Source organism: Prunus mume, linkage group LG4, assembly GCF_029339155.1.
Source record: "Prunus mume cultivar Tortuosa linkage group LG4, ASM2933915v1, whole genome shotgun sequence".
Lineage (NCBI taxonomy): Eukaryota > Viridiplantae > Streptophyta > Magnoliopsida > Rosales > Rosaceae > Prunus > Prunus mume.
In genome coordinates, this window is record NC_142701.1 from 2,199,228 (window position 1) to 2,212,968 (window position 13,741).

Sequence of the window (13,741 nt, forward strand, 5' to 3'; positions counted from 1 at the left end):
ATGCAGGTTGAAGTTTTGTTGGGTTTGTGCATTTTACAGGAGAGACTTTGCCAAAATTTTGATAGAAAGTCTCAGTTTTTAGTAAGTGAGTCGGGCATCGGGGAGATGTCGGTAATAAGACGGGATCCGCCCCATTTTTCGAGGAATTTTGGGGTGGGTCTGTCACAAAACCCCATAAGCATCATACTTCGAAACGAAGTATGCATCGTAATTGCAAACATTATGCATGACTTTATTGAACAAATGAGGTTGTATTCTATATCGCCCTCGAAAATCAACATTAGAGTATACAGAATTTGGGATAAAGTAATCTTCCAAAAGATTTTTACCTCGAGAATGCCAATGTATGTCCACGTTCAGGCCATGGCCGACCTATGAACCACGGTGGCGGCCTTGCCTTGATAGATCCAGCATACCCTCTCCCATGGCAACTTGTTCATCATCTTCTTACTGCACCCTTTTTTCTTCAACTCGTCTACACCTTCTTTCTTTAATTTTTCACTCTTGCCTCTCCAAGCATCTCCTCATATTTGACATTGAGAGTGGAGTATGAAATCTAAAATCTGAGAAATGGAAAGATAGAGAAGATCTGGTGTGAAAGATATGAGTTGAGCATCTAGTTTTATAGAGAAATTTAGAAGATAGAGATGACACGTGGCGCAATTTTAAAGGATGAAAAATTTATTTGAAATCTGATATTTGTATTTTATAATAAATATCGATAGTGCACTAAGAATCTTATCCTAAAATCTTATCGAAATTTGAGATTTGTTTTTTTTAATAAATATCGACACGTGGCAACCGAAAATCTTATCCAAAAAATTCATTCGAATTATAATATATGAATTTTATAATAAATATTGACATGTGAAAACCAAAATTTTATTCGAAAATCTTCTCAAAATTAATTGTTTAGGTATAAAAACTAAAAGTGAATAGTATTTGCCAACACGAGGTTGCAAGAGCAGCCTTGCTTCTCTTTGTCCTTTGCCGTGCCAAAAGAGTGGTGTCATCACGAGTTGATCCGAATTTGACCTGCAATTTTAATTGTGTTAATTGAGCAAATAAAAGCAGGATACGGACAAGAACCGTTAGCGCAAATTCCCCTATTTGGCCTAAGACCTTGTGGTTTACTATCGATGATTGGGTAGCGGCTGGACATGAGGAGGAGCAGAACCACTGGTTCGGGACAGAATGATACAGTTACAGTGGCAACTGTGGCATCCTCTACACCTTGCACCAAAAAAACCCATTGGAAATTTTAGCAGACCACTAATTTGCTTTCTATCTCCCCATACTCTTCTCAGTTGCACCAATTCCAAATCCAGCTTAAGCTCCAAAGTTTCTTTCAAGTGCTTTTGTCACAAAACTGAAAACACCCATGAAGCCTCTTCTCAGGTTCAACTCCGCTCATTTTTCTTTTTGAACTTCTCTTTTTTATGTATCTGATATTTTCTCAGAGGATTTTTATGCGTTAATGGTGAATTCATTGTTACAACTGGCCTGTCAACCATATTCTTTTGGGTTCTTTGGCTTTTTTTGTTCTTGAACCAAGCATGAAATGAAATGGGCTTTTTTGTGATTCTAAATTGTAGGGATTCTCGGTTTTGGCAGCAGATGCTTCATGGGACCATGGAAGTTTATGGAGCACTATGGCTTTCTATATGTTCAGTTTGCACATTCCTCTGAGTTTTGGAGGGTTGTCTGTGGTTGCTCATGTATTGCATGAACCTATTCTTGATCCACAGATAGAGGTGAGTTTGTTTCTTGATTTGTATTATCGACCTGGCCCAAAAATTTCTTTTTACACTATTCGATTCTCGGAAGAATGAAAAATGTGAGAGGATACTTACACAAAATGCTTTGCCGAGAAGGGCAATCTTACTTCCCTTTTCATCATTTAATATTTAACATTGACATGTAGGTGTCATTTTTCGGGGCTGAATATTGGATTTGTTTGTCTTCTGTCCTTGTGTATGGATTGGCATATGCCTTATGGAGGCTAATGAACCACCCTGTAATCAAGTAGCCCATCCAGTCCTCTCTTTACATCAAACTTAGGATTCAAAACTCAAAAAAGTGACAATGGTTACCAACGTACATGGTCCTGTAATGCAGAGATAGGAATCTCATCGGCATCTTCGAAGTACCAATTGAAATTTGAAACAAGCAACAATTAGCATCCCGTGGTATATCATTGTTCCCACGCCCATAAGATCGGTAGTTCAGTAGATAACTCTCTTAGTAATGGGATTTCATGGATTCTGTTCTGCACTGAGACCTAATTTGAACAAGTTCATATATGGACTGTCTAGCATTTGAACAAACTTTAGCCTTACATTAATAAAGTTGCGCACTTATAACAGATCTTGGTTTCCTTTTTTGGTTATTGCAGGCAATATCATTGCTTGGAGCTCAAATTTTAGAGCTCATTGCAGCTCTAGTTCTTCTGCAGAGCACTGCTAAGCCACAATATAAGTTTGTGGATTTCTTTAAAGGTAACAAAGTATCAAAAGAGAGGAGCTGGCTGTTGGCATCAGCTGTAGGATTTGGGTTTCTATTCATGTTGGTTTTCCTTACTTCCTTCCTTGCTGATAATGTTGTTGGGCCCAAGGTTCGCTTGATAAACTTAACTGCTTATGGTTTTCTGCTCTTGTTATAATATTTCATGAACTTTCTCATCCAAGAAAAAATAGGCAATCGGAAACTGGGATAAGTACCTTTTCTACAATTGGGTATGCTAAGTATTTGAACAAAAGGAAGGCCAATATATGCCCTTGCTTTATTTTTCAGAACTGTACGTTATATTTTTCGTTTGCCTAGAGCATACATGTATAATGTCATACAAATGATAGAAGGTACAATGATTAAGGTATCCAAATATGGTAAATAAATGGTTTTTGAGAATAATACAACCTATCTGATGATGGATGAGATCTCATGGTAATTAATGATAAGTTGCAGGAAGGAGGTTGTATCCTCCATTTCACATGATTCATAGTCCATAGAGAATTTGAGATATGAGATTGTATAGGGGACTGATTCTCATTGACATGTTAACCCTAGGCTCACAATGTTTTCACTAGCCAAAACTGAACAAACTGACAACTACATGGTCTGATGACTCAGTTTGCTGTGATGATACAGCAGCTAATATAACATTGTTTAGTGCTTGATAAAATGTTTCTGATATTAATTTTAATTTGATTTCAATATCTATGAGTAAGTGGCTGTTGTTTGAATTTAACTAGTTTAGAATCATATAGTGCTTGGTAGAAGAGGCTTTACCAATTGGAATTAAGGATTTTCCTCCTAAGTTAAAATGATCTCACAACTGCATCAGACAAGAAGTAAAAGATGTTTTGAAAGGGCCCAAGAATAAATGAATAAGGGGATAAAAGTCTAATCTAACTCACTGGAAATTTCCCAAATCAATCATGCATTGAAATTAGAAAAGATTTCTTGATTTAGTATATCTCTTATTTCGTCTTTCTTGACCCTTTTCAATCTACATGTTTTCCAATGCAATTTAACCTTAACTCTAAGCAGTTGCTTCAACAATGTGTATCATCTGAGTCCTTAATGCAAGTAGAAAAAACATCCAAAGAAGTTGGCTCATTTTCTGGCTGTTGTAGAGTTTCCTATAAATTGTTTTTGCCTTTTCAAATTGTTCTCAAGTTCTTATTACAGCTCATTTATATTTCTCTAAATAAATATATCATTGATTTAGTAATTTTATGGAAACTCTGTTCCTCTTTCAAGTATTTATTTTGCACCATATCATTGCAGGCTATAAATAACCCTGTACTCAAAGAAATCCTGGTAAGCAGCAACATCTCAAAAGCTGCTTGCGTCCTTGTATATTGCATTGTCACTCCCGTGCTGGAAGAAACTGTTTACAGGGGATTTTTATTAGCGTCAATTTCGTCCGCTATGAAATGGCAGTCAGCAGTTTTGATAAGCTCAGCTATTTTTAGTGCAGCTCACTTGTCTGGTGAGAATTCCTTACAGTTGTTCATCATTGGATGTGTGCTTGGATGCTCTTATTGTTGGACTGGAAACTTGAGATCTCCCATTTTAATACATTCCCTGTACAACGCCATGACTCTAATGATAACATTCTTATCTTGAATTTCACATTTAAGTCTCCACACTTCTTTCCTGTTTCTTGAAAGTGAACCTACTTTCATTTCTTAGGAGTCAGGTAATTGATACTATGGCTTTGAATTAACAGTGCTCACTTGATTTTCTGATCAATGTTATTAAATCACACAATTGGTTTGAGCCTCACAATATGCAATCACATAGTTGAATCTGTCAGTTTTGATACTAGAAACAGGCATAAGACTCTTCTCCACTAGTGCATTTTCTAATAAATGAAAAACTAGGCTCACATAAAATATTACTGAATAAACATGAATTGCATATTTTCCTCCCTTTTTGATTCCTTCTTTGGTTATCCTTGAAAGCCAAGTCTTGAAGTTGGTTTTGCCACCCAATCAGAGATGGATGCCATAACATAGGATTGTCATGATTCTTCAGGTCAACTGAAGATCATCGCAAGTGATTTCATATTGTCTAGGATTCAACTAGCCCAAGAGTTTACTTTCCTTCTCTGTTTATTCTTCTCTTCAAGATTTCTATGGCATTTAGCATTCAACTCTCCGAATCCACATACGCAGTCATGTTCACCATAGAATGTCATGTATGCTAAAATTTCTAGCAGGATGAAAATACTGTGTTTTTTCTTTCTTGCTGTAGCTGTGCACTTGCAGGCCAGCTAAACTTGAATGTTGATAGATGACTAGACCGCTGGTAACAGTGATATTCATGGCATACTCATCTATGCTCTGCCTACCTTCATTCCTTATCCAAATCTTCCATAATCTGGGCATGTCCTGTTCATTCTAGAATTATGCATGCAAATAGGAGCCTTAATGTAGAACAGGCAGACGTTTAGCCCAGAAAGTTTTATTTGGTTGAAAGCCGACAAAGTTTAATAATGTACTAACATTATAAAATACAATGACCCACACCAAAAAAAAAACACACAATATATAGTTAATAATTCTTATTAATTCTTAATAACTTGGTGCTTCTCAACTTAGTGCTTCGACAGAGGAGATTCTTCTTCTTCTTCTAGGGCGTTGCTGTGACTTCCAGCAGCTAATAGCGCTACCAAATAAAAGGGATAATAGGTGATGTAACGAAAAGTAGGTGTTGTATTTGGAAAGAAGAGTGGGCTGAAAAGTATTAAGACACTGTAAAGAAAGCATATTCCGATGACCAACACCACAATGGAAAGCCAAAGAAGGTTGCTTACGACCACATAAACGCCAGCCATAAAGGCTAAGGACAGCATACCAAGCGCAATCCCCAGCAGAGGCATTACCAAACGAAGAGCTGTGAACACCAAAATTAGGTCTCCCACTTGTGCCCAAATGAGAGTAACTGCAACGAAGATGGAGCTATACATAGCTATGGTGTTACTGATCACAAACACTTGGAACATAACCTTGGTTAGCAAGGTTGCTTTGCCCTCATGAGGACCGGAGTTATGGTAGCCACCTGGCATTGTGAAACCGGCTGCAAATGTCACTGTAGCTACAAGTGTAGTTACCACCAATAGAGTGTTCACCCTGTCCTTGTAACTTTTCTTGTTAGGAAACTGTAACTCCATGCGGTCTGCGCTACAAGAATTTATAATTTCATCTCGGACATCTTGACTCATAGTTGTTACATGTCCATCGTTGTCTCCTACATCGTCTTGCTGTGGACTCTGCGCATTTGTCCGTGAGAGAACATGCAGAGGATGAGCTCGCTGCGCACCCCCAGATTTCAGTGCTACCCATGTTAGTCTCTGTATGGTGGGACAGAAAAATCATATTCATTGCCAACAAAAACGAAACAGATGATATAGAATAGAACTGGGCTACTTCCCCTAAAACAAATATAGCAGACTTACCCCATGAAATGAAGCAACAGCTTCCATAGTGCACTCTGCAATGTCAAGAGCTGTCATGCCTTCGTTGTTCAAAACCATTAAGTTGGTCTTTTTTTCCCATGTGAAATATTTCACAACTCTTGGATGCCGATAAATTGCTGCCAAATGTAAAGGGGTATTTCCCTTCTTATCCTGTTGGTTTATCAACATCTGAAACCCATTACCTTCTCTTAGAAAATAGTTAACAAGGGCATGTTTTCCAAATTTTGCTGCAAGATGGAGTATATTTTGGCCATCTGAGTTTGGCAATTCCTTCGAAGCTGGAAAATGTCGAAGCAGCTCTTCAACAATCTTGTCATGACCTTTGCTTGATGCAGAATGGATCGGGAGGAAGCCACTAGTATCTGCTTGATTAGAGTCAGAGGGACATTTGTCCAAGAAGAAGCGAACCCCTTCGAGATAACCAGTTGATGCTGCATAATGAAGTGGGGTCCTTCCTTTCTCATCTGTTACGTTGATGGTAAATCCCATGGTTGATATTATCTCCAGGAGCTCTATCATCAATAATTGAATCAAGTATACAGATTCAGAATGATATAATTACAATGAATTTGTTTTTTTCCCCTTGGGTAAATGTAATACGAATGGAATCTTTTGCAGTTTACACAAGTTTTGACAAAAAATTTAACCTTTAAATTAGAATGAATTGAAAATAGTTTTTTATTCATCGTCCTTATCCTTTTTAGTCTCTTCCAATGATGTTCTCTTAGTATTCTTGCTATTTAGAGGATCTACAATCATTCTCTTCATTTTTTAGTTAAAATTTAGCTAAAAGCACAGAAACGCTATTTTAGGAGCTCTCTATCAAATTTTAAGTCAATCTTACAATCTAGTTTAAGGAATCATAAATGCTTTAATTCTTTTTTAATTCAACATAAATGGTCCATCTTCTCTATATAATAATAATAATAATAATAATAATAATAATAATAATAATAATAATAATAAAGGGCAATAGTTTAAAATATTTATTAAATAAGACAGCATTAAATTATTGGGAGCCATTAAGAGTTCATTCTCTCTCCTCATATTTAGGAGCTCCTAAAGGTCTCCCTATTTTAGGAGCTGGATAGGGAGCATAGTTGGAGGTGGGTTTTCTCACTTACCCCCTAAATTCTATCTAAAGAGGTGGTTTAGGGAGTCCATTTGGTGCTCTTGGATCGCCACTTAATTCTTGCGTTCGGTCACGACTACCCAAGCCTCGAGACTCCAAATCCAAAATTCACCAAAAAATCATCTTAATTCCAAAAAAATCACCGAAACATACTATGTACGATCTCTTTATAACATGCACTTTCATTTCGTGATCTCATATTCGCAATTTAACCCCAAAAAATTTCATTTCCAAGTTACACATAAAACTGAAAAATGAAAACTAAAATCAAGTACACAACAGCTTTTGTTCAACTTTCACTTTTAATTTGTTTTGAAAACTAAAATTAGTTTCCAAACAAGTTTTCAATTCTTAGTTTTTGAAAAATGTAAACTGAAAACTAAAATGATTATCAAACAGACCCTTAATTACATATTATATTGTTTTAAAATTGGGTCATAACTGGTTTGATTTAAGGAATTAAGCATGGCTATACGAAACTAAAATATAATGAAACACAGATTTTGGGCATCAAGAGCCAGTTCAATTGCATCTACTAAGACACAAACAACCTATAGCTAACACTTGTCATTCTTCAAACCCATCATAACTCCATATTCCAATGATATATCAGCAAATTGTTGGTGTAGTGGCTCGATACAAGATATGATGTGAAAGTCCCACATCGAAGAATACAACAATAATCTACAGTTCAAATATAGGTGCTCCAATCCTAATTGCACCGAGGTCTTAAGTTAAAACCACACACCTAGTGTCCATTAGGCCTAACCCAACCCAAGTATTGTGCTTAGGTGGTTAAGGTGTGGACAATCTCGGTGTATGGTTTGTTGAGATCTTCATCTTGTGCGATAGATTGTAAAGTGAGGAAAAATGTGTGGTAAGTTTTAGAAAACTTAACATTCTTTGATTTGAATTAATTTTTACAAGGATTATCTTTCATTAATGATCTAACAAGTACACAGTTCGGATTGTGAGATAGATTGTGAAGTAGGGTAAAAATGAGTGCTTAGTGCCTTATTAACTTACTAATCGGTTAGTGCTTGAGCGCTCTTGTTTGTATATTATTAACGCTCAAGAAAAAAGGATCACATTTTTTGTGCTTGTGGTTTGACCCATTTTCCACTTAGTCTCTGTCATTTCAATTTGGACAATTTTAGTGTCGTAGTTTTGTTTAGTTAGCAATAAAGTTCTAAAACCCTTATATATTTTCTTTTAATAAGAGCGATAGTCTAAATTATAAGGGGGAGGGGGGTTTCTCATACACACAATATCAAGGTGCATGGGGTTCAAACATAATACCACTGGTCTACAAGTCAAGGTCCTTTTATACTAGGGTAGATTCTGATGGCTTCACCCTTATATTGTTAAAAAAAAAAAAAACCATATTCTTACAATGTAGGTTGATTGCAAATATTTTGCAAAACAAAACATGTAGTGGTCACACATTGCTACAACAAATTTTTTTTTTTGGAGGACCTTTATTATTGAAAGGGGTGATAATATATTAAACTTACACTGTAATGACCCGATCCTTAATTAATTCTTAATTATTATTTTATTCAAGGAAATGACTAGAATACCCTCGGAATATTTTATTAGGTTAAAAGTTGACTTTTACACCAGAAAAGAATTTGGGAATTTCGATTATGCTGTTGCGTATAGCGCGATGAAATGAGTCCGTAGACGCGTAATGGGCCCAAATCCGAGTTGTAACGAGAGAGATACGATTAAATTACGTTGAGGGGCAAAATGGTAATTTGCTAGGTCAGTTTTAAAACCCTCTCTCTCTCAGTGCGACAGAACACCTCCCACCCCATTTTCAGTTCAGCGGTGGCTTTCAAAGCCACCGCCGCCACCTGAGCCACGATTGGCCACACGGATCGGACCCAAATGGGCGAGCAGCCTCCCCTTCCCTTCGGTCAAGCTCTGCGTCGAAACCACCAGAATCCACTTGGAAAGAACCAAGAATAGGCGGTTTAGCTCGAGATTTCCAGCCGTTCGTCCTCCGTCATCCGGCCACCATTTCCGGTGATCCAGGTATGGAAACTCATTTATTTCTCGAGCCCTAGCTGCTGGTTGGGTAGGATTTCAGAAATTTCAAGAGGTAGATAACTCGATCTTGGATCCAAAGTGTAGCCGGATTTCGGGTTGAGATTTCGGCCAGTTTTTGGGGTAGGTCCAAGAACAAAAGTGATTCCAAATAGGGTGTTACACCTAGTGTAGGAGTATTGAGCTTGATTTGGAGATTTTTCGGCGAAGCATTATCACTTTAGGAACCACACTCTACCGGCGCGTGTGGCGGTGCGTGGGCAGTATGGTGGGAACCACATTCAGTCCTAGAATAATCCCTTGGTCCTCACAAGCGTGTGGGTACTCGCGGATTCCAATTCGAATAACGTTTGAACCCTGAACGGATCTCGCCTAGGGTGTGATTTTCGGGTTAGCTATGTTTGAGCTTTCGGATCGTAGTTATTTTCAGATATATTGATATAGGTAATTCCAGGATCGTTTAGAATTCGACGGATTGTGAAGCGGAGTCCCGGTTACTCCAGAAATGCCAACTCTAGGGCTAGGTTTATAGTAATTGTCTAATTGTGCGATTAGGGGTAATCCGACCGTCTGATCGAGACCAAACTCCCGAGACATGTGTCCTAGGCATTTTGGAACCTTTAGGGGACTCCTGAGTCATGAGGTGCAAGGTTGCGGCCCGGATAGAAGCAGTATCTCCTAGGCCCGCGAGGAGGGTATTGACGGTATTAGTGAAGTGACGAATCAGAATTAGATGAAAGAATTACGTGTGGCTTGATCCCTCAGTAAGGGTACATAGGCAGCCTGAGGTTACAAGGTGCAGCCACGAGGTTAGGTAGTAAAAGGTAGTCTAGTTAAGTTATTAGGAAATCTAACACTGTTCTGGGGATGTTATAAGAATTGATTTGAGTGTCGTTAAGAGAATGATTTATTCGACTTTTTGAGTCTGGATGCCAGAGTATTAGGTTGTTTGATTTCTTAAATATCTTTAAGTGCATGTTGAACGATTGTGATACATTTATAAATGTTTGTTGACAGGTGGAAACTTTTGGGAAAGGTTCAATTTACAAGGGAGATTTTGCCAAATTTTCAGTAGAAGTCTAGCTAGTAGAAAACTTGGGTTTTTAGTTAGAGGGATAGTTTAGTCATTTGTGCCCGGCATTCGCCAAGTGTCGGACACACACAGAGTTCGGCTCAGATTCTGAAGTGGAATTTGGGTTAGTTCCTTTCATACACACACTACACGGATGCTATGACTCGAACCTAAGACTTTTCTTAGGGGACAATTGCTCCAAACCACTACACTAGTCGGTCCTTTGTATAAATTTCATAAATTAATTTGACAAAACTTGTGATTTGTACTTGATTGCAGACCAAAAGAAACTATAGGATAGACTTGCTGAAATTGAAATGATGACAAGCAAAATGAAAAGGATTTTTAGGTCTAATGGTTCCTGAACTTTGATCTGATTCGTATTTTGGTCCTTCAATTTTCAAAACCATTCCTGTGGTCCTTCAACTTCAATTTCATTAAGACAAATGGTCATGCCATCAATTTTGTTATCTTTTCGGTTAAATGCAGGGGCAAAATGGTTTTGTTTTTTTGGGTATTATTTTTAATTTCCACCATCTGAATATTCCTTTCACCCAAAAAATAAAAAATAAAGGCTAAAAACTAAAAAAATTTATTCTTATCCTCGCCATAGCAGCCACAACCTCTTCAACCCAATCCCACCTAAACACACACAACCCACAACAACCACCAAGGCTTCCTCACCCTCACCATCCCACCCAGTGCCAACCCCTCTTTCCCCATGATGAAATATTCAAAAAAAAAAAAAAAAAAAATTCATCAACAAAATCGAGGATATGATATAGAGTGAGAGGCAGAGAGGGTGGGTATGGTTTAGGCGGGGGTGTGGGTTGTGGGAGCGCCATCAGTTGTTGCCAGGATAGTGGGTTCATTAGCTCAGGGTGAGGTGGAGGTTGACCATGGCTTTGTTGGATTGGAGGAAGGGAGATATATCATTGCTCGATTGTTGGTGGGTTTTCATGGGCTTGGCTTGGGAAAAGAGGGAGGGAGATATATATGTGGGGAGTGCGTGTGGGTTTGGGTGCTCCAGAAACTGCCCATGTACCACAGAAGTGAAGTAGTTTTCAATTTTGACCTTCAACAGTACACCATGTGCCATGCATATGCTCAAATTTAACATTAAAAAGTTAACAAAATTGATGGCAGGACAATTTTTCGTAGCGAAACTGAAATTGAAGGACCACGAGAATGATTTTGGAAATTGAGGAACCAAAATGCGAATTAGGTCAAAGTTCTAGAATCATTGAACGTAAAAGCCTAAATGAAAAATAAGTCAAACTAAAACGTAATTTGCCCAAAACTAAAAATTGCATTGATTGAGCCTTGACAAGGATTTGTGTGGCATAAAGGAAGTGGACTGCATGGATGCTAAATGGGGAATCTTTTTTCATATGGGCTCAAAACTTTAAGGGTATGCAAGATCTAATTCAATCCGTCCAAATCGACCGATTCAATTCAATTTTAATTGGTTTTGATGATTTGGCAGATTGGATTGGATTTGTAATGTTGAAAACTGAAATGATTGGATCAGATAATGGACTTATTTGTGAGAATTCAAACAAATCCAATCTAGTTAGTTTCATTGTTATTTTGCTCGTGTTAGTATTTATAATTGAAAATTTTATGAACATTTTAAGTCATTTGATGGAATTATGTTTAGTATATTATAAAACCAAAATAATTTTCTCTAGTATTTCATTCATATTTTACATTTACATCTATTAATATTTTTGTTAGATTAAATCTAACGATAAATGTTTCATATTTCATTATTGTCTTTTTTCATTATCAAAACTGATCATCCAATCCAATTCAATCTAATATCAATTTAATCATATTGGATTGGATTTAAACCTCTGATACGATTAGATTTGACTGGAAAAATCACAACCAAACTAATCATGCAAGCATCATAAATACATGCAGGCCAACGAGGTTTAGCTCAGTGGAAAAGAATATTGATTTGTTGATCAGTGGTCACAAGTTCAAACTCCTTTGACACTGGTAGTATATGTGAGAAAACTCACTCCCCTTCCTAACCCTTTCTAACTTCGGTATAAAAAATAAAAATAAAAATAAAACTTCTTTATGTTTTTTTACTGAACCAGAAAATAACTTCGTAAAAATAATTGAAAAAGCATGGAGACTTGATGGAACAATTAAACTTAGCTGATTCCATGTGTTCAGTAATTGAAATTTCAGAAGAAAAATACCTTTGTTCTTGGCCAGAATTGCAGCATGCAATGGGGACTTCCCTTCCACCGCCAAGTTCCTAGGCGACCGGTACCGTTGACTTATACACTTCACAATTCGAACATCCCCTGCTCGAATGGCCAGATACAAAGGTGATTTGCCTTCCTTATTTGCAGAAAATGAAACCGGACGGTCATGATCTGGATCGGCCACGATCAAATATGTTGCCACTTCTTTGCGGCCATTAATCAGTGCTTCATGCAAAGCCATGTTTTCCTCATCATTTTTCATCCTCAGCAACCGGATGCGGTCGTTTTCAATATCTGTGGCATTGCTTTCACCTGAACCTGGATTCCTTGATGACATATCATTTTCAATATCCGTTGCTTCTCCTTCACCTGAGCAGAGATATTTTACCATATCTAGATTCCCATCTCTGGCCGCAAGATGGAGCGCAGTGTCTCCTTGAAAGTTTTTCTTGAACAAAAGGGGCTTGTGAAGTTTTACGATCTCAGTTGCTAGAATTTCATGGCCGAAGCTCACAGCTATGTGAAGAAATGTGTTTTTCAAGGGGCTTAGTTCGCAGAGTAGCTGGATGTCAACATTTGCATCATTTGTACTCTCACGCTTGCCCACAGTCACTAGAAATTGATCTAGCCTCCCCTCAGATGCACACTTGTACAGCTTCTGGTACGGGTCTGCTATTTCGTCAAGGTTCTGGAGTTTATGTGCTTCTTTCTTCAATACTCCTGTCCACAGGCTAGCAAATCCGTCCGCCAACAGTATCCATAAGTGTTCGTGATCCAAGAGGAGCGGCGACCCCAAACCCCAGTAGATTTTGCGAACAGCATTACGTACAAGAGTCAGCGCCAATTCGAGGGCGCTTTCGAGAGTCAGCCCCACTTCGAAGAAGGGCTCCGCCATGAATGCCTTCCTAAATATAATTCTTACCTGACGAGTGAGGGCGACACTCCTTAAGTATATAGCTAGAGAACCCTTCAACCTTTGCACGGGGAGGGAGAGGGAGAGACAGAGAGAGTCTCTAACTACTAGGGGCGTTTTCGGGTGCGGTAACCGTCGGTATGTTCACGCTTCTTTCTCTGATTTGTGTTCTGGTACAACTTTTGTCCTTACGTGACCAACACATATATTATTATATTACAGTAATCAACACCCACACCCCCCACCACCACAAGAAAACCCATTTTATTTTGGAAAAAAAATTTGTGGTTAGGTAATTTAATAATATTATATTTAATTTGTTGAATTTTATTTCCTCCCAACCCCCCCACTCCACCACAGGAAAACC

At 38.0% G+C, this 13,741-nt stretch overlaps 2 protein-coding genes across 2 annotated transcripts; one reads left to right on the plus strand and one right to left on the minus strand.

Annotated features, from left to right (window-relative positions):
• The first annotated feature begins 965 nt into the window (after positions 1–965).
• Positions 966–4,137, plus strand: LOC103343807 (uncharacterized). The gene is made up of 4 exons (XM_089051037.1): positions 966–1,398; positions 1,596–1,754; positions 2,396–2,614; positions 3,790–4,137. The coding sequence occupies exons 1-4, from the start codon at positions 1,195–1,197 to the stop codon at positions 4,129–4,131; spliced, it is 924 nt and encodes a 307-aa protein (XP_088907163.1). The 5' UTR covers positions 966–1,194; the 3' UTR covers positions 4,132–4,137.
• Positions 4,138–4,934: 797 nt separating this feature from the next.
• LOC148917637 (protein ACCELERATED CELL DEATH 6-like) lies at positions 4,935–13,407 on the minus strand. Its single transcript, XM_089051036.1, has 3 exons — positions 12,453–13,407; positions 5,966–6,498; positions 4,935–5,860 (listed from the first exon to the last, which is right to left on the minus strand). Exons 1-3 carry the CDS (start codon positions 13,354–13,356, stop codon positions 5,105–5,107), a joined length of 2,193 nt encoding a protein of 730 aa, XP_088907162.1. The 5' UTR covers positions 13,357–13,407; the 3' UTR covers positions 4,935–5,104.
• Positions 13,408–13,741: the final 334 nt, after the last annotated feature.